General features: G+C 52.2%; 6 protein-coding genes across 8 annotated transcripts; 2 read left to right on the top strand and 4 right to left on the bottom strand.

Annotated features, from left to right (window-relative positions):
* Window positions 1-324: 324 nt before the first annotated feature.
* PV07_08390 (uncharacterized protein) lies at window positions 325-1,966 on the bottom strand. The gene is made up of 3 exons (XM_016395551.1): window positions 1,325-1,966; window positions 727-1,267; window positions 325-664 (listed from the first exon to the last, which is right to left on the bottom strand). Exons 1-3 carry the CDS (start codon window positions 1,675-1,677, stop codon window positions 488-490), a joined length of 1,071 nt encoding a protein of 356 aa, XP_016245407.1. The 5' UTR covers window positions 1,678-1,966; the 3' UTR covers window positions 325-487.
* Window positions 1,967-2,625: 659 nt separating this feature from the next.
* PV07_08389 (glycerol kinase) lies at window positions 2,626-5,156 on the top strand. Its single transcript, XM_016395550.1, has 3 exons — window positions 2,626-3,384; window positions 3,440-3,846; window positions 3,903-5,156. The coding sequence occupies exons 1-3, from the start codon at window positions 3,224-3,226 to the stop codon at window positions 4,895-4,897; spliced, it is 1,563 nt and encodes a 520-aa protein (XP_016245406.1). The 5' UTR covers window positions 2,626-3,223; the 3' UTR covers window positions 4,898-5,156.
* A 234-nt stretch (window positions 5,157-5,390) lies between these two features.
* PV07_08388 (uncharacterized protein) lies at window positions 5,391-7,271 on the top strand (the record flags this gene model as incomplete). The annotated part of the gene is made up of 3 exons (XM_016395549.1): window positions 5,391-5,862; window positions 5,972-6,128; window positions 6,213-7,271. 3 exons carry the CDS (start codon window positions 5,391-5,393, stop codon window positions 6,919-6,921), a joined length of 1,338 nt encoding a protein of 445 aa, XP_016245405.1. The 3' UTR covers window positions 6,922-7,271.
* PV07_08387 (uncharacterized protein) lies at window positions 7,111-10,273 on the bottom strand. The gene is made up of 3 exons (XM_016395548.1): window positions 9,478-10,273; window positions 9,053-9,421; window positions 7,111-9,000 (listed from the first exon to the last, which is right to left on the bottom strand). Exons 1-3 carry the CDS (start codon window positions 9,647-9,649, stop codon window positions 7,514-7,516), a joined length of 2,028 nt encoding a protein of 675 aa, XP_016245404.1. The 5' UTR covers window positions 9,650-10,273; the 3' UTR covers window positions 7,111-7,513.
* A 186-nt stretch (window positions 10,274-10,459) lies between these two features.
* On the bottom strand, window positions 10,460-14,055 carry PV07_08386. Of its 3 annotated transcripts, XM_016395545.1 has the most exons (6): window positions 13,867-14,055; window positions 13,802-13,817; window positions 13,712-13,721; window positions 13,537-13,656; window positions 12,102-13,488; window positions 10,460-12,048 (listed from the first exon to the last, which is right to left on the bottom strand). In XM_016395545.1, exons 1-6 carry the CDS (start codon window positions 13,891-13,893, stop codon window positions 11,785-11,787), a joined length of 1,824 nt encoding a protein of 607 aa, XP_016245401.1. In that variant the 5' UTR covers window positions 13,894-14,055; the 3' UTR covers window positions 10,460-11,784. The 3 variants fall into 3 exon arrangements, with proteins under 3 accessions (XP_016245401.1, XP_016245402.1, XP_016245403.1); XM_016395546.1 differs by having other exon boundaries at window positions 13,712-13,817; XM_016395547.1 differs by having other exon boundaries at window positions 13,537-13,717.
* Window positions 14,056-14,379: 324 nt separating this feature from the next.
* On the bottom strand, window positions 14,380-15,471 carry PV07_08385 (uncharacterized protein; the record flags this gene model as incomplete). Its single annotated transcript, XM_016395544.1, has 1 exon — window positions 14,380-15,471. The coding sequence occupies one exon, from the start codon at window positions 15,469-15,471 to the stop codon at window positions 14,380-14,382; it is 1,092 nt and encodes a 363-aa protein (XP_016245400.1).
* Between the last annotated feature and the right edge of the window lie 318 nt (window positions 15,472-15,789).

Below are 15,789 nucleotides of genomic sequence, written 5' to 3'. Positions count from 1 at the left end.
TGCGGCTTTCTCAGTTTTATGTAGATGGATCATGCCACTTGTAGCACTGTACTATGATCCGAGATCTCCCAGAGATGCTGTATCCACCCCCAAAGACCTTGGTTAGCCTCCAGAAGATAACGTTGTTCCCCTGAAATGCCAGCCCAGCACCTGTTGACTGCAAAATGCCAATGTATAAATCACAGATGGGCCTATCGACTGAGTCTATCACAATTCGAATTATGAATAGATGAGTTTGCAGCTACGTTGACTCATACATTAGTTACCATGTCTAGAGCGCAGTTTGCATTTGGAGGAAACACCATAAATTGAAGGAAATATACATTTCTTCAACATAATTGATTGGTCTGCCATCATTGTCCTCGATAAATATGTACAGAAATGGTCAACGCCTGCGCTTACGGCTCTCCCCAAACCCGTACAAATGTAGCCGTCCCGGTATAGAGTCTTTCTCTTGGAGCACCCAAAATAACAACCATGTGCTGAATCACACCTGGCTCTCGGTGTTGGCAGTGTAGGTGTTCGACCAGACCGATCGCTTCGGCTGCACAAAACGTTTCAAGCCCATATAAGGAGTATTGATCGGGCTCTCGCCAGTAAAGAGGAACATATCATAGAGCCAGCCACCAAATGCGCATCCGCAGAAAGGGGCAACCATTGGGACCTTTTCATGGATTGTTAGCTTCAGATCGTCCACATTCTCGGACTACTTGTGTGTGAACTTACCCAGAAGTAGTAGCCGCCAGCGCTCCACACCTCGTGGCCATAACCGATCATATAGCTGACCAGACGAGGACCGAAGTCTCGAGCAAGGTTGATGGCATAGCCAGTTTCCCAGCCGAAGCAAGCACCAATACCAAAGATAACGAAGAAGAGAGCCAGAGGCGTCAGATTTCCTGCACCGATGTTTCCGTCGTCCTTCAAGGCGTAGATCAAGAACATCAGGATAGCGCTGGCAATGAATTCCGAGAAAAACTGGCCGGTCTTTGTCATGAACGGTGCCGGATAGGTGCAAAAGATGCCCGCGGTCGAGGTCTCGCCACCGACAGTACGGATGCCGGCACCTCCTTCGAAAACATCGATTGCGGACTTGTAGTTGGCATAGACAATCGCAGACGCCACCATAGCGCCAAGGGTCTGCGCAAGCATGTAGATAGGAAATTTTCTCCAGGGAAACTTCCTATAAATGCAATTCGATAATGTTACTGCCGGATTTAAATGCGCCCCTGAGATGCCAGAGGTGTAAACTCCCAGCATGACACCAAGACTATATAACTGTTAGCGATTTGGGCCATTGAAAAGCATATAGGGCAGATGTGCATACCCCCAGCCCCAGGAAATTGATTGGTAGTCACCCTTTGTGCCTCCACTGAGGACTACCTGAGCGACGACACCATCACCGAAGAGGATGAGGATGAAAACGCCAAAGAATTCCGACAGGGGTTCTCGAAGGAAATGTCGGATTCGACTCCAAGCTAGATCTGGTTCTTGTTGCACCGCATCCGCTTGAGGAATCTTGTGGTCGACAAGAGGGCCATGCTCAGCAAAAGCAGGGACGTCTTGAACAGAGGTTCGTCGTCTCTGCTCCTGAGGGACATTGAGGTGTTCTTGGTGGGTGATGTTGCCCATTGTCGCTGGCTGTTTCTCCAAAGATAGAGAGGAGGAGGACGTTGACATGAAAGAGAAGAAGGTGGCAATCTGGACAGCGAGATGTTGCACGGGTTTGTGGGGATTGGGAAGAATGAGAGGTTGCCCATGGGGAGAGGACCTGCGTTATATAGACGGATACCACCATGGTATAAACTCCATGATCCCGCCTTCTCTCCCTCGAACTCCACTATGTGTAATCTCGAGCGCCGTTGCAAGTGATACCGAAAACGTAGAAACAGAGTTAGCCTAGGAGACAAGGTGCTGTGGCCGACACGAGCCCGTTGTGTCAAATCTAGAACCAAACTGTGCATGGGGCCGGAACACCCGCACGTTTGTCCTGCATAATTCACAAGCTCGTGGCTTGTACGCGACCAATGATGCAGTATGACGGCCAAGAAAATCCTTCCACTCAGATGCTTTTCCTTTAGCTGATATCGCCGAACTTCGCACGACCGGACCCGGATGCCCTTGAAACTCTCTCGGACGCCACATACCGACCTGCATAAGGGTCTGGGAGAGTTGCTCTCCTTTCAAAGGGTCTTTGGCATGCACAAGGCTGATACCAATATCGATACCTTGCAATTTCATGAGCTGTCAAAAGGTTCATCGAGCGGTGGCGGTTGGCAGTCAGCTGTCAATCAATAATGTAAGACAAAATTGACCACACAAATGTCATCTTCTGCTCCTCAGTCACGTTCACATTGCCTTTTCAGGGTGGCACAGGTTTACCCCCGGGTGGACACGAGTTCTTGCCAGCAAATGCGACGTAGCAAAGGCAGAGGAGGCGTAAGAACAAGCGGGGCGAAACCAGGAGGCACGTCGGCTGACAGCGGGACCGGTACCGAACGGAGAAACAGTTTCGCCGACTTCCATATTGCGGGGGCAGGCGGGGGAGCCTCGGCAAATGCACGTCGGTTGCACGTCCCCGAACTTCTCTTACTCAACTTCTTGGCCTCTCCATCCTCCCTCCTCGCTCCTCTTCGTTGCTTCCGCTCACCCCCGCAAACAGCTGCTTTCAGTATCACGTCGCAAACGGTTTCCTAGGCCGGCTCAGCTGCAGTCCACAGCAGCTATTATGTCACTTTCCACTCCTCCCCCGCCACGCGCTGTACCCCTGATCTTTCCCGCACCTTCTTGCAATCCGCCCGCCCTTCCCCATGCCCGTCGCCTGTCCCTGACCGAGCTTTACCAGCCGCGTGGAATGGAAGAGGAGGTTTGGCTGTGGAGTTCGGGGTTGCATTGTCCGGGAGAGCTCGCAAAAACGTGCGCTGAAGACCGAACAAACACCAACTGGGGACTCCAGCATGCTGTGCCTTGAGCTCGCGTAAGATTCGACCTTTACGAGGACCAGCGACCCGCTTCAATGTGGTACAGCTCCCAGGGCCAAGGGTCATGCGACCGTGTGCCTTCGACACGTTTTCTGCAAGTCCACATACTTCGGTGTTCCCCCGCTGTTGTTCTATATAACACAGCCCCCTCCCCTCCACAGAATCTCTCCAGGCCTCCAGTGTTCCAGTCCATCCCCAGATCCAGACATTGGTCCCAAGACTTGCTCACATATCTTTGAAACTTTATGAATTTCCTGCGAAAGGTCACCATGGGCAGTACTCAAGAAGTCTTTGTCGGTTCCATCGATCAAGGAACCACCAGTTCAAGGTTCCTGATCTTCAACAAGCGAGGCGAGCCCGTTGCCTCGCACCAGCTTGAGTTCAAGCAGATTTACCCGCATCCTGGGTGAGTGGTGCTGTTTCCCTCAAGACAGGACTCCTGTGCTAACCGCAGAACACAGCTGGCATGAGCATGACCCGCTGGAGATTGTTTCCTCAGTGGAGAAGTGTATCGATGGCGCAGTCCAACAATTCCAAGACCAAGGCCACAACATCAACACCATCAAGGCCGTTGGTATAACCAACCAGCGTGAAACCACTGTTCTATGGAACAAGGAGACCGGAGAGCCCCTGTACAACGCCATAGTCTGGACCGACCTAAGGACACAGGCTCTGGTGCGAAAGCTGAAGCACCGACTCGGGGCTGACAAGCTCACTGACATCTGCGGACTTCCGCTTTCCACCTATCCTTCAGTGGGCAAGTTGCTTTGGCTGCTCGAGAACGAGCCCAAGGTTAAAGATGCTTATGAGAAGGGTGTTCTGGCTTTTGGCACAATCGATGCGTGGCTTGTGTATAAACTCAATGGAGGTGAGCTATTTCTGGATGGCTTTGCAACCACCATGTACTGATGTCGAGAACCAAAGGCCCGAAGAGAAACATCTTCGTCTCTGACCCTTCAAATGCATCGCGAACGATGTTCATGAACCTGAACACCCTCGAGTACGACGACTCCCTTCTCGACTTCTTCCGCATCGACACCTCAAAAATCCATCTCCCTAAGATCGTCCATTCCTCCGACTCCTCAGCATATGGCTCCCTCACCTCAACCGTCCTTAAGGGTGTCCCAATCACTGGCTGTTTAGGAGATCAGTCGGCTGCTCTGGTCGGTCAGAAGGGCTTCACACCAGGCCTCGGCAAGAACACGTATGGAACTGGTAGCTTTATCCTTTACAACGTGGGCGACAAGCCCGTTATTTCCACCCACGGCCTCTTGACCACCGTGGCGTTTGATTTCGGTGGCAATACCAAGCCCATGTACGCGCTTGAAGGGTCCATTGCAGTGGCCGGCTCGAGCGTCAAATTCCTTGTTGACAACTTTGGATTCATCGACAAATCCTCGGAGATCAGCCAACTGGCCGAGACTGTCGAGGACAACGGTGGTGTCACATTCGTGACTGCATTTAGCGGCCTCTTTGCGCCCTATTGGATTGACGACGCTCGCGGAACCATCTTCGGTATCACAGCTTACACGAAGCGTGGGCACATCGCTCGCGCAACATTGGAAGCGACGTGCTTCCAAACCAAAGCCATCCTGGTGGCTATGGAAAAGGATTCGGGCCACAAACTTAGCGAACTAGCCGTCGACGGCGGCATGTGCAACTCGGATTTGTGCATGCAGACGCAATCCGACCTCATTGGCATCCCCGTTAAGAGACCCGCGATGCGCGAGACCACAGCCCTGGGCGCAGCGATCGCAGCTGGTTTGGCTGTTGGTGTCTGGGACAGCATTGACGAGTTGAAGGATGTCAACATCGAGGGCTCCTCGGTCTTCAAGCCTGCCATGAGCAAGCAGGAGAGTGACCAGCAGTTTGCGCGATGGCAGAAGGCCGTGGAGATGAGCAAGGGCTGGGCAAACTGAAATCGAGCCGAGGACCTCTTCAGACGTGTAGAAAGGCTCGGGTCTTGTAGCGTGGTGTCAATGGCGTTCATCCGTTGATGATGTGTGATTATTGCGGTCAACCGATGTGAAAGGCTCGGGGAATGAGTGGTTTGGGATTCCACGGTTTCAGTCGAAAAAGAAAAGGTTCAGCATATGCAATGTAGAGCTACCGATCATCCGCGGTAGTCACATAGGTTGCAGTTTTCCAAAATTGTGAAGTTGGACGTTGCTCCTCTGATCCTCGAACCATCTCCGTAACATCCGAACTTCTCTGACCATAGAGGACATCTGGCATGGCAGATATAGATATCCGTGGGCACGCATTGCACTCGAATAGAAACCTAAATGCATCAGAGTCAGCCTGAGAAACTTTACAGGAAACTCAGTAATATATGTTGTTGAGCCCATCCCTCTCTCACCTCCCCATCCCCCCATCCGGTGCAGCAGCAGGAGCAGCAGCACATCCCACGATATGAAGATCATCATCGTCGGCGCCGGGATCGGCGGGCTCTCAGCGGCACTGGCTCTTGCGCTGCAAAGGCCACCCCAGCATAGCGTGACGGTGCTGGAATCGGCGCCGCAGCTGGCAGAGATCGGCGCGGGCGTGCAGCTGACGCCCGACGCCATCAAGTTCTTCTTCCGCTGGGGGCTGCGCGACGATATCGTGGCCAGGGCCGCGTTCCCAGGCACGTTCTTCATCCACGGCTGGAAGGACGGGCGGGTGCTAGGGAGCGTCGACGTAAAAGCGTTGGAGGTCGAGTACGGCGCGCCGTATGTCGTCGTGCACCGTGGCGTGTTGCACGAGATCCTGCACCGCCATGCCGTCAGGGCGGGGGCGCAGGTGAGGGTCGCGTCGAGGGTGGTCGAGTATGATTTCGAGGGCGGCGCCGTGGTGTTGAAGGATGGCAAGAGGATGGATGCGGATTTGGTCGTTGCCTGTGACGGTGAGTTAGTCAGTCCACCACCGCACGTCTTTACCCCCTTCTTTTTTTTCCATTTTACCTTGATGATCGCGGACACCGTCTCACTGGAAAGGACGTGAGTGAGTCAAAGGCATCAATTCCTTTGCCCGGACGCAGTTCCTCAGGGAGCAGGACCGAGGCGCTCAACGAACCGGCTGGGCGGCATACCGCACGATGGTAGACGTCGCGAGCATCCAGGCGAACCCTGCGACGGCCGACTTGGTCGAGCAACACAACAACCACCTTTGGTACGTACAAAAGAGCCCTACGCTGCTCCCCTCGCACCATGGACTCATCCCAGTGGAATCTAACGATGTTGTGTCGCTGGGTAGGATCGGCGAAAACTGCTCAGCCATGACCTACATGATCTACGAGTCCACCAAGCTCAACATGGTGCTCTCGCACCGGGACGACGTCGACACCACGGCCTGGACACCCTCGCAATACCACGGCACAATCAAGTCCCTCTTCCACGGGTGGGACGGCAAGCTCACGAGTCTGATCGACATGGTGCGTGCGGACACCATCAACAATTGGCCCGTGTATCAGGTCGAGCCACTCCCCAGCTGGGTGTCAAAGTCCGGCAAGTTCGTGCTCATGGGCGATGCCGCGCATGCAATGGCGTTCTATCTGTCCATGGGCATCTCCATGGCCGTGGAAGACGCGGTTGCGTTGGCAGAGTGTCTTTCGCTGCTGGAATCAGCAACGACGACATGCAGCACCGATACGAAAGGCGATTGTGCAGCCAGATCCAAACCAAGACCATCTCTCTCATCCGCCCTCGGTCTCTTCGAATCGGTCCGCAAACCCCGTGCTGAGGCAGTCCAAGCCGCCAGTCTTCGCGCCGGGAACATTTTGCACCTTCCACCCAGTGCCGCGCAGGAGACGAGGGACGCCATGTTGCAAGTCGACGGAAAAACGGAGAGTGAGGAAGATAGACAATACGTGTATGGGATCGCCGACCGGGAGACGAGGGACTGGTGTTATGGGTATGACGCCGCCTTGGAGACGCGAAAGGCTTGGAGCGAGCTATTCGGGTAGCGAACAGGATCCTCAGGACCGGAGAGAAGACTGAGTATATAATCTGAGAATGGCTCCTCATCGGCACTGGAGGGCGAAGAAATAGAGACACTGGAGGGCAAAAGGCAGGGCATCACAGGGACAATGGTATGGGAAACAGAACAGAGCAGGTAAAACGGTACCAGCGAATGGCAAAAGGAAATCTGAGATGGCGAGTTGGATTCTCTTAGAACTATTTGGCTATGTGCAAGTGCTCGCCTCGTTGCCATAGAATGAAGGCAAGGCTGATCAGCCGCCATATGCCACTGATATACACTCCGTTGATGATGCTGACTTCGGACGAAGTAAGCCGACAGAAAACACAATGATTGTCACTCATACCGCCGTCTTGACGATTGAACCTGTCCCCCCCTCAAGGCCATCAATCGAATGGCGTCCTCAAAGATGGGACCCTTTACTCTTCGAAGCCGTAGCCCAGGTTTGAGTCAATACCAAATCTCTGTGTACAAACGCCACCCTCAATGAAGGGACGAATATGTCGAGTCCTTCAACTCAGGCACGTTTCATTCACTTTTGAGAATCGTCGTAGCTTATTGTTTTCCGGTATTTGACTTCATAATTCCCTATAGTCTGCCTGTCGAGGCTTGCGGTTCCGGTTGATGTGCCGGTGCGGATTGACAGGCTGCCGCATATACGCATTGTCTTCTTCATTTCCTACATGCCGTTGTTGATTGGAAAACCTATTGCCTGCTGGGCCAGACGGCGGATAGAAACCCTGGCTCTGGCTTTGGCTCTGGTTCTGGTTCATCAGTGCCTTGGGACCGGTGGGAACTCCTGTCATTCCAGCCGGCTGTTGGGGTGGCGATGGTTTGGACTGCTGGTTGAAGTTTGGGTTGCGATTGGGGCGATTGTTGTTGTATTGGAAGTTGTTGGGCCGGTTCTGGCTCAAGTTGGTGTTGGGATTCTGGTTCTGGTTCATGTTCATGTTCATATTCATGTTCCAGTTGGGCATTTGACCTGGATTGGCGAAGTTCATGCCCATGCCCATGTTCATGTTACCCATATTCTCCGGAGTCATGCCATTCATGCCATTCATCATCATGGGGTTCATGAAATTCATCGGGTTCATGCCGTTCATTCCATTCATTCCATTCATTCCATTCATTCCACTCATGCCCGGCATGCCCATCCCCATCATCATCGGATTCATCATCATCGGGTTGAAGCCAGGCATCATGGGCAAGGTCATGTTGTTGCTCGATTGCATTTGAGACAAGTCGGGTGGCATCATGTCCGTAGGCAGCACGCTATTACTCTCCGGAGTCTCCGTCTTCTCCTTGGTGGCGTTGACCTCTGCATCGGCCGCCTTTGGTGTGGACGACACTGCGTCTCCAGACTTCTGTCGCTTCATGGCTGGTGCTGCAAGGCTACCTGAAGGTGTTGCTCCGTCGACTTCACTGGCACTGCGCTTTCTCGCCGAGCCAGTGGCTGACTGAGGCGTTGCAGAGCCATCTCGAGACTCTGGACGTGAACGTGGAGTGTCTTTGGCCTTTGGTGAATCGACACCCACCGTGGGACTTCTAGACCGTTGCTTCTCAGCAGCCTTTTCTGCTTCATACTCTTTGATTTTCTTCTTCATGTCCTCGTCTGGCTCAAGACGCTCGAGGCTGATATTCTCGGTCTCACAGCCAGGGCATGTGAGATCGTTTTCAAGTAATGCATTTTCGATACAAACGTGACAATATGTCTTCCCACAACAAGGTGTCTTCATTGGGTCTACAAACAAGCGCTTGTCGATCGAGCATTCCAAGCCTCGATCTTGCAGCTCCTTGTCGCCAATTTGCTCTTTCTTCTGGGCCGCTTCGGCAGCCTTGACCTGTTCCAGGTGTTTTCTCCATGCCTTCTCATCCGCTTGCGCAAAGACGTACTCTCCCTCGGCGTTCACCATAAGATTTTGTCTTTGAGCATCGTCGAGCTTGTCAATATCTGCTTGGTCGATCTTCTTCAGCATCGACCGAGGAATTCCAGTTGTCCGTTTGATCCGGTTCTTGTTGTCGTAGGAAGCGTCGTCATTGGTGGGACAGGCCTGAATCCAGTGCCCTGGGACTGTTAGCGACCGAAGCCTACAAACGATGGACGGATGAGTTCTTACCTTTTTTGCCACAGCGATAACAGATGTAGCCGTGGGGAGGTTCGCCCTCGGGAATATTGGTTTTTTTATTGAACGGTTTTCCCTGCATCGGGACACGGGTCTCGTGTGACATTTCCTCTTGCTTTTGCTGCCACTGCGCATCGGTGAATTGAAGCATAGCTTGCAGCTTCTCTTGTTCCGTCATTGCCTTGGCCATATCCACCGTCTTGCGAGGCTTGCTCGCGATACTTGAGGTCGTGGGCTTTGCACTGACTGGGGGCTTGCCAGACACATAACGAGCAGCACGCCCTTTCCCGGGCGCTGAGGCAGGTAATCTTCGGGCGAGGACAGTCGAATCTTTAGGAATTATCTCGGTATCATCCGTATATTCTAGATAACCGTCAGCGACAGTTCAGGTCGGCATTGTGTGACCTATGCGAGCTTACCTTCATTGCTGTTCTCCTTGTAGATCTTCAGGTCAAAGTCTGTGCCATCGCCTAGCCGCGAAATGTTGATGATTTCACGTTTCAGGTTCCAGACATCGGTATGAGGGCCATCGATGGTTACACGCTGAGGTTCTTTTTGTGATTTGAACTTGAAATATACGTAAGAGGCCATGGTGGCAACGCCTGGCAGCGGCTCAGGACCAGCGGAGTAGGAAGTGTGTGTGTGCTTGTCGTATGAAGCTGAAGGTGAGCAACAGGTTGAGGGTGCGGTAACTTTTGGCGTAGATAGATTCCAAGGGATACAGAGTCAAAAGCGACAGGGGGGCAAAAGGGAGATGTTATTGTAAGTAAACGAATAATAAGTCCAGCTTGAGAGAACTGAGGTCCAACTCAGGCGAGCCTGTTCCCTTCACCAGTCGTTCTTGCACTGCACTGCCAACGCAGATCTGCCACTCGCGACAATGACACGCAAAAAGTCCCACTTTCCTGAATATGATGCCAGCTCTTGACAGGGAAAATTCCTTTCTTTTCACTTTACAAGAAGTGCTGATTGCAGGGAGACAGTCTCCGTCACGATGATTTTAAACCCTTCCAGGACTCCTGTCTGAAGGGCCGGCACGTGGTCGAAGCGGCCGTTTGCGGAGAGCGATGATAAAGCGAACACAATGAAATGCCCAGTCAAACCCAGTCCGATCCTATGGTGAAATGCATGGAACTTGTGGATGTGGAAGGCGAGGATGAAGTCGGGATGAATGGTTGATGGAATCAGAGGCGCCTGGCTGACGGCGATGATGGGGGGAAGAAGTGGTCGGAATCAGAAAGAGGCGCAGGCAGCCTTTTTATTCGGCCTGGCGGAAAACTGCGCCCAGTGGGAGATCACATGATCTGCTCACGTACCACGTGACCGTGCCCAGAATTACTTAGCCTTGTCGAAGTTGTCGTAGAGTTGTCAGCCTCGTGCATGGGATAGAGGGCATCGAGGGAGTATTTGTCAACCTGCACCCCTATTTCCCAGCTCTGCTCCTTCATTGTAGCACATTCCCAAGTTGTCACATCTCGACATCTATGGAACAACGATTTCTACGTTGAAAAATCTATGCAGTGCCAACATCGAACACGCTACATCCGTTTGTTGAAGTGGAACGATTCACCGAATGTCAGTTGATCCTAGAAGCTCTCTTGGCTAGTTGCCAATTGATAGTGTTGTCCATTAATGCTGTATTTCTCCTTTTCTTGCAGAACTTCAAGACCACCCTAGCCAGGGTTCCGGAAAGGAATGGCCAGTGACGAGTTCAACTCCGACATTTCAACGGACGCCGAATGAGTCTGCGATACCAACATGCTCTTTCCCTCGTCACGTTACGGCAGAGGTGAATCAGCTCTATGCATGAGAATCATGGTCAGCTCTTCACGATAACCAAAAGATGACTCGAGAAATTGGCCGCAATGCGCCGCTCAGGGTGCCTTGGAGAACGAGGCTTATACGTCAGATGTACTGAAACCGCATAGAACTCTTTGTCCCCTTGGAGCAGGTCGCCCCTCAACCCTTGAAGGCTTGACACAGCAAGCAGTATCATCGGCATTCGCGCTGAGATTGGCGATCAATATGCTGGTAAACTCGCGATAGGCGCCGCGTGGCAAGAAACAAGCCCCGTGCATGAGGGCTGGGTCTGGCTTCGAATTTCCCTGGGCTCGCGATCTCAACCCTCCTTTTCTTACGTACCACTATCTTTCCGAACTCTTGCGGCAGACGCCGATCTCGCAATGTCCCGGACCAGCCGACTTATCTCACAGCTATCCAAGCGCAGCATCTGTAAAGCCGAGCGCTTACTTTCTGACACCACAAGCAACTTTGACACAGCTGTTCGGACAGACCCTGTTTGACATGGAGGAGAATGGCAAGACCGTCCAATAAGGCCCTTGAATGACGAGGATGGCTTGCTCCATCTAGCGGAGGGGACAGCACTCGTGTCCACTTTGCATTGACGAAAAGGCAAGTCGCGATAACTGTAGAGACGATCACATTTTTGTCGGCCCTCTCCTTTGTCATCAGCGTAGACGACGCGAATCTGAAATACTGGAGTCGTCGACCTGATATTCCACCTGCCGTCAGCTCGTGCTCAAGGGGGTGCGTTATAGAAACGTCGAGCGTCCACTTCTAGTCTTGTCAGATCGGGATCAGGGAGATCCGAAGTGACTATATGAGGATCCCAAGTCCTCTGGACAAACGATTTGGTGGAGACACATCGACTGGAGGGCCGGATTCCCGATGGAGGAAGAGAGGATAGTCGATCGCAGGATAAATGGTTAAGTGGAAGGACCAAGCGAACCCATCGGAACGGTGCTATTTTGGGTCCGCAGATGCGCCCTTGAGCCGCGGAACAGGCTCTGCCAAATGAAAGCTTCGCTCAAAAGGAGCTCAATATCCTTTTCCGTCCATTCGCGAGTCGGCAATGCTTGCAAGAACATCAAGATTTCTTGAAAATTCATCTTCATCAACTTGTCGGACCACTTAACGAGAAATGCTGCGCACACATAGAGGTGAAACTGAGAAAAGCCATTCTCTTCGGCCTAGAGTATCCGGATCAGCAGAAATTGGGTGATATCAAGCGAGCCAATCTTACCATGTACGTATCCCACATGCGAACAACGCTCTTGATACTCAATTCTCGCATTAACAGGCAGTTCATCCACCTGAAACTGAATTGCATGTATTCCACGTGCTCATTTTCAAAATGCTTCGCCAGGCCTGAATCGATTCTGGTGGTCAAGTCTCGCAGAGCAGCAACTTGCCGATGAATGCCAGGCTGCGCGACGATGTAGTTGTCCTGGATGCCATCCAGCAGCTTCGTCAGGCACCAAAACGTGTCTGCCTCGACGGCGTCGAGGACCGGCCTCGGTAATTGGCCGGGATCCATTCCGCTTTCAATATTCAGGTCCGTGATATAGGTGCCGAGAAAGACTTGCCAGAAGGGCGTAGCTAGGTCGTTGATCCCTTGCACATATCCGCTTGCTGGATGCCGGATAGCCCACACATAAAGAATGCGTTCGAGGGAGCGTTGTGTGGCTTCGAACCCATACAGCGGTATATGAGGGTTCGTCCGAGGCACATCAATGCTGATCTGATGCCAAATCGCCTCGTCCAATCCTCTCCCGCGACCTGTGCTGACTGATGGCTGTGAAGCAAGCCCCGCGAGTCCTGTGCTCGATGCATTCCTGCTTGCCATTGTCCCTGAACTGAAAGCTTGTTGCACGGCATCAAGATATTCCTTCCGCTTTCGCTCGAGGGTTGCGACCCGTCGTTCACTGTTGGTTGGCAGATGACCAAGAAGAATCTGCCACGTAATAGCGCGCACCTCTTCGGGTATCCCTGACCAAGCCGCAGCTCGCAAATCTGGCAAAGACACAGAACTCGCTTGTAATATTCGCTTGAACTTGTTGATTCGGGAGATCCGCGTGCTATGGGCCTCTGCTTCTTTCGGGGTCGCATTCAACGGCAGGGAAGGGAAGTTGATGAGGTGAAGCGAGTTTGCTGGGTCCCTCAGAATGTCTTTGTATTGAGGCCTCAAGATCTTGCCTTCTCCTTTCTTTGTGCTTGGATACGAGAGCGGGTTCCGCTCTTCCGCAATATCGAAACTGTTCGATCTGACAGTGCGTGGGAATGGGGATGGTGCCAGGGCTGGAGCAGACGTAGTTTGTGACAGACTCGGATACGCGATTTGCTCGGCTTTCAGCGCCTTGTTCTTTATACTCCTCTTTCGACGCATGCTTGCAAGGCTAGGCAGCCCAAACTCATCTTCATCGTCCTCATAAACCAGATCGTCGTCGTCTCCTTCAAGGTCTCCTCCACCAGCTAAGTCCCAGCTCTCTCCCAATGCGGATGAGGTGTAGCCTGAGTAAGGTTTTCGTTCTGGGGACTGGAAGTGCGGCCTGTCTGACGGAGGAGTTTGCGATGTTCGTCGGGCCGATGTCGCCGGAGGTGTCCTTGGCCTCGAATGTGGTCCCAGGTTTCTGCGCACTCGATCAGTCACGCGATTTCGTTGTCCGTGAATGTCTTACAATGACTCAAACTTGAGCATGTCGGCGTGGGAATATGAGGCGCCAAACACCTTGGTTGGCTGTCCCGAGGTCTGACGAGGCGTGGATGGCCTTCCTCGCCAGAACGGCGAAGATGGTCGTCTTCAGAACGTTAGCAAGGTTCCATTCGGAATTTCAGTGCATGGCGCATCCATACTCTGATCTATCTACGGCGCACCTCCGCGTCAGCTAGCACTCTTAATTCAGAGAACGCAAGAGGGTTATTCGAAATGGAGGGGACACGAACCAACCTGGACCATCTCCTGCTATATGTTAGTAGAGACTCGATGTCGTCTCAGATCAGGGACTTGCCTGCTGTTGGGCCTTCTTGTGAGCCATCACGGCTCCGTCTGCGGATCAGGCCGCCCTCAGAGAGACGTTATTGAGATTTTCTCCTGAGTACTTTTGCATGGGTTGGCGAGAACATGCTTAAAGCCTGTTATCGAGAGGTCTGGTCGGTGGGAGTAACATGTTTACATTTACGGCGATGAGATGGCGGGTGGTGCAGGGCGGGATGTCTAAGTACCCGTAACCAAGACCCTTAGGCGCCACACCACTCCATGCGATGCTTGCCAAGACGAGGGAAATCGACGCCCAGCTCACCCCCCTCTAGGCTAAGGGTGATGCCGCCCTATGCTCACGCATTAAAGGGGCTAAAAAGTCTAGCGCCTTGGCCCGGGTTGTGTGAAAGCATAGAAAAGCTTCATACCTACTCAACGTTCATTTATTCAATATGTATAGTACAATACAATATCCTCTTGATTGAATAAAGTGAGGAGGTTTTCCTCCTTCTGTCATTACTATAGGAACCAGTTTCAACATTTTTCAGTATGTATTGTTGACTAAATCCTTCCCTTCGTTCTCGGAAAACAGCCTCCAAACGCTTCTCGCCTCCATACCTTTGCACTTCGCACTGTTTCTGGCTTTCGTAAAAACATCCTTTGTAGGTTTCGCGAGTACAGTCACGGCACCAACCTGTTCCATTAACGTCACAGCATCATCAATAACACCTCCGGCTAATTCCACAGTGAAACCTGTTTTGAAGTCGTTCGCCGAAGACGCTGTAGGATTCACACCTTTGACAGGATTGTGATGAAGCGAGTTCCAATTCATTCCCGAACTGGCGTTGAGGACCGCAGATAACGTGGCAGGGTCCAAACCATATCGAGTGCCTGTATTCATGACTTCGCAGAGTCCAAGGTATCCAACGTAGGCGAGGTAGTTGTTAAGTTGTTTGGTAGCGAGTCCAGCGCCGGCCTGACCACACAGATAGATGTGATTGACGGGCCCCATCATTGAAAGGGTTGGATATATGGTGTTCTTAAGCAATTCAGGATTCTCGGCTTGCTCAAGACCAACCATAAACGTCAAGTTCCCAGCTTCAGAGCCTGCCGGCCCCCCTGACACTGGAGCATCAACGAACTTCCAAGATCCTTTACTATATGAAGCGACCAAGTTCCCAATTTTTGTTGAAGTTGCAACATCTATCGATGAGCAGTCGAGAAAGAGTTTGTCCAACGGTGGGCGAGGGGTCACTGATTCGGCTGTTGTCGATGGGTGTTTTGTTGTCGAATCTGGAGATGCTGAAGAGAGAAATCCACTAGTCCCATCCGTGAACGTTTCAACCACATGTATCGACTTGGGAAGCATCGTGATGATGATATCTGCCCGGTTACAAACTTCGATGGGTGTGTTCGCTACCTCGACAGTCTTCTCAGGGTATGAAGAATGGCTCTCCTGGAGAAACTGTTCAAGCCTTGCTTGATTGATTTCGCACACGACCAATTTCGCCGTGGCTGGCATCTTAGCATGTATATTGCGTACCATTCCATGACCCATGACCCCAAGCCCAACGAAGCCATACCGTAATGTGCCGCTTAACGCGCCGTTTGTGGTTTTGAGGTTGAGGCTGGACATTCTGGTAGTGACTATGAAAAAAAAAAGGAGATCAGTGAGCTTGCCAAGGTCAACAAAGGTAGTCGTAAGGATTCAAAGAACTAATAGTTGTTGGGGTAAGAGCTAAACAATGGGAATGCCGAAAGATGAGCGAGGTATTCATGTTTCCCCATACCGGGTGACCTAAAATCATCCTGGCTCCGGTAATGTCGGCACCGGATATGGAGCCAACTGGCTTCGTGTCAAATGTTACGGATTCTGGTACGTATCCATCAGTATCGCAAGAGGCATTACGGATTGCTCTTACCCGTCAGCCGAGATACTAAGTGCACCCCCAGA

The sequence above is a fragment of the Cladophialophora immunda genome, assembly GCF_000835495.1.
Source record: "Cladophialophora immunda strain CBS 83496 unplaced genomic scaffold supercont1.5, whole genome shotgun sequence".
In the NCBI taxonomy this organism is placed as follows: Eukaryota; Fungi; Ascomycota; class Eurotiomycetes; order Chaetothyriales; family Herpotrichiellaceae; genus Cladophialophora; species Cladophialophora immunda.
This window is presented reverse-complemented; position numbering and strand designations above follow the sequence as displayed.

Bases quoted from the DNA above. Each gene is read 5' to 3' on its own strand.
- PV07_08386 (XM_016395545.1), bottom strand. From the start codon at position 13,893: ATGGCTCACAAGAAGGCCCAACAGCAG. The intron at 13,489-13,536 runs GTAAGACATTCA...TCGAGTGCGCAG, and splicing joins ATGCTCAAGTTTGAGTCATT to AAACCTGGGACCACATTCGA. The intron at 12,049-12,101 runs GTAAGATTGGCT...CGGATACTCTAG, and splicing joins GCATGTGGGATACGTACATG to GCCGAAGAGAATGGCTTTTC.
- PV07_08390 (XM_016395551.1), bottom strand. From the start codon at position 1,677: ATGTCAACGTCCTCCTCCTCTCTATCTTTGGAGAAACAGCCAGCGACA. The intron at 1,268-1,324 runs GTATGCACATCT...ACAGTTATATAG, and splicing joins TCAATTTCCTGGGGCTGGGG to TCTTGGTGTCATGCTGGGAG. The intron at 665-726 runs GTAAGTTCACAC...ATCCATGAAAAG, and splicing joins CTGGCGGCTACTACTTCTGG to GTCCCAATGGTTGCCCCTTT.
- PV07_08387 (XM_016395548.1), bottom strand. From the start codon at position 9,649: ATGGCCTCTTACGTATATTTCAAGTTCAAATCACAAAAAGAACCTCAG. The intron at 9,422-9,477 runs GTAAGCTCGCAT...ACGGTTATCTAG, and splicing joins CAAGGAGAACAGCAATGAAG to AATATACGGATGATACCGAG. The intron at 9,001-9,052 runs GTAAGAACTCAT...TAACAGTCCCAG, and splicing joins TTATCGCTGTGGCAAAAAAG to GGCACTGGATTCAGGCCTGT.
- PV07_08389 (XM_016395550.1), top strand. From the start codon at position 3,224: ATGAATTTCCTGCGAAAGGTCACCATGGGCAGTACTCAAGAAGTCTTT. The intron at 3,385-3,439 runs GTGAGTGGTGCT...CGCAGAACACAG, and splicing joins CAGATTTACCCGCATCCTGG to CTGGCATGAGCATGACCCGC. The intron at 3,847-3,902 runs GTGAGCTATTTC...CGAGAACCAAAG, and splicing joins TGTGTATAAACTCAATGGAG to GCCCGAAGAGAAACATCTTC.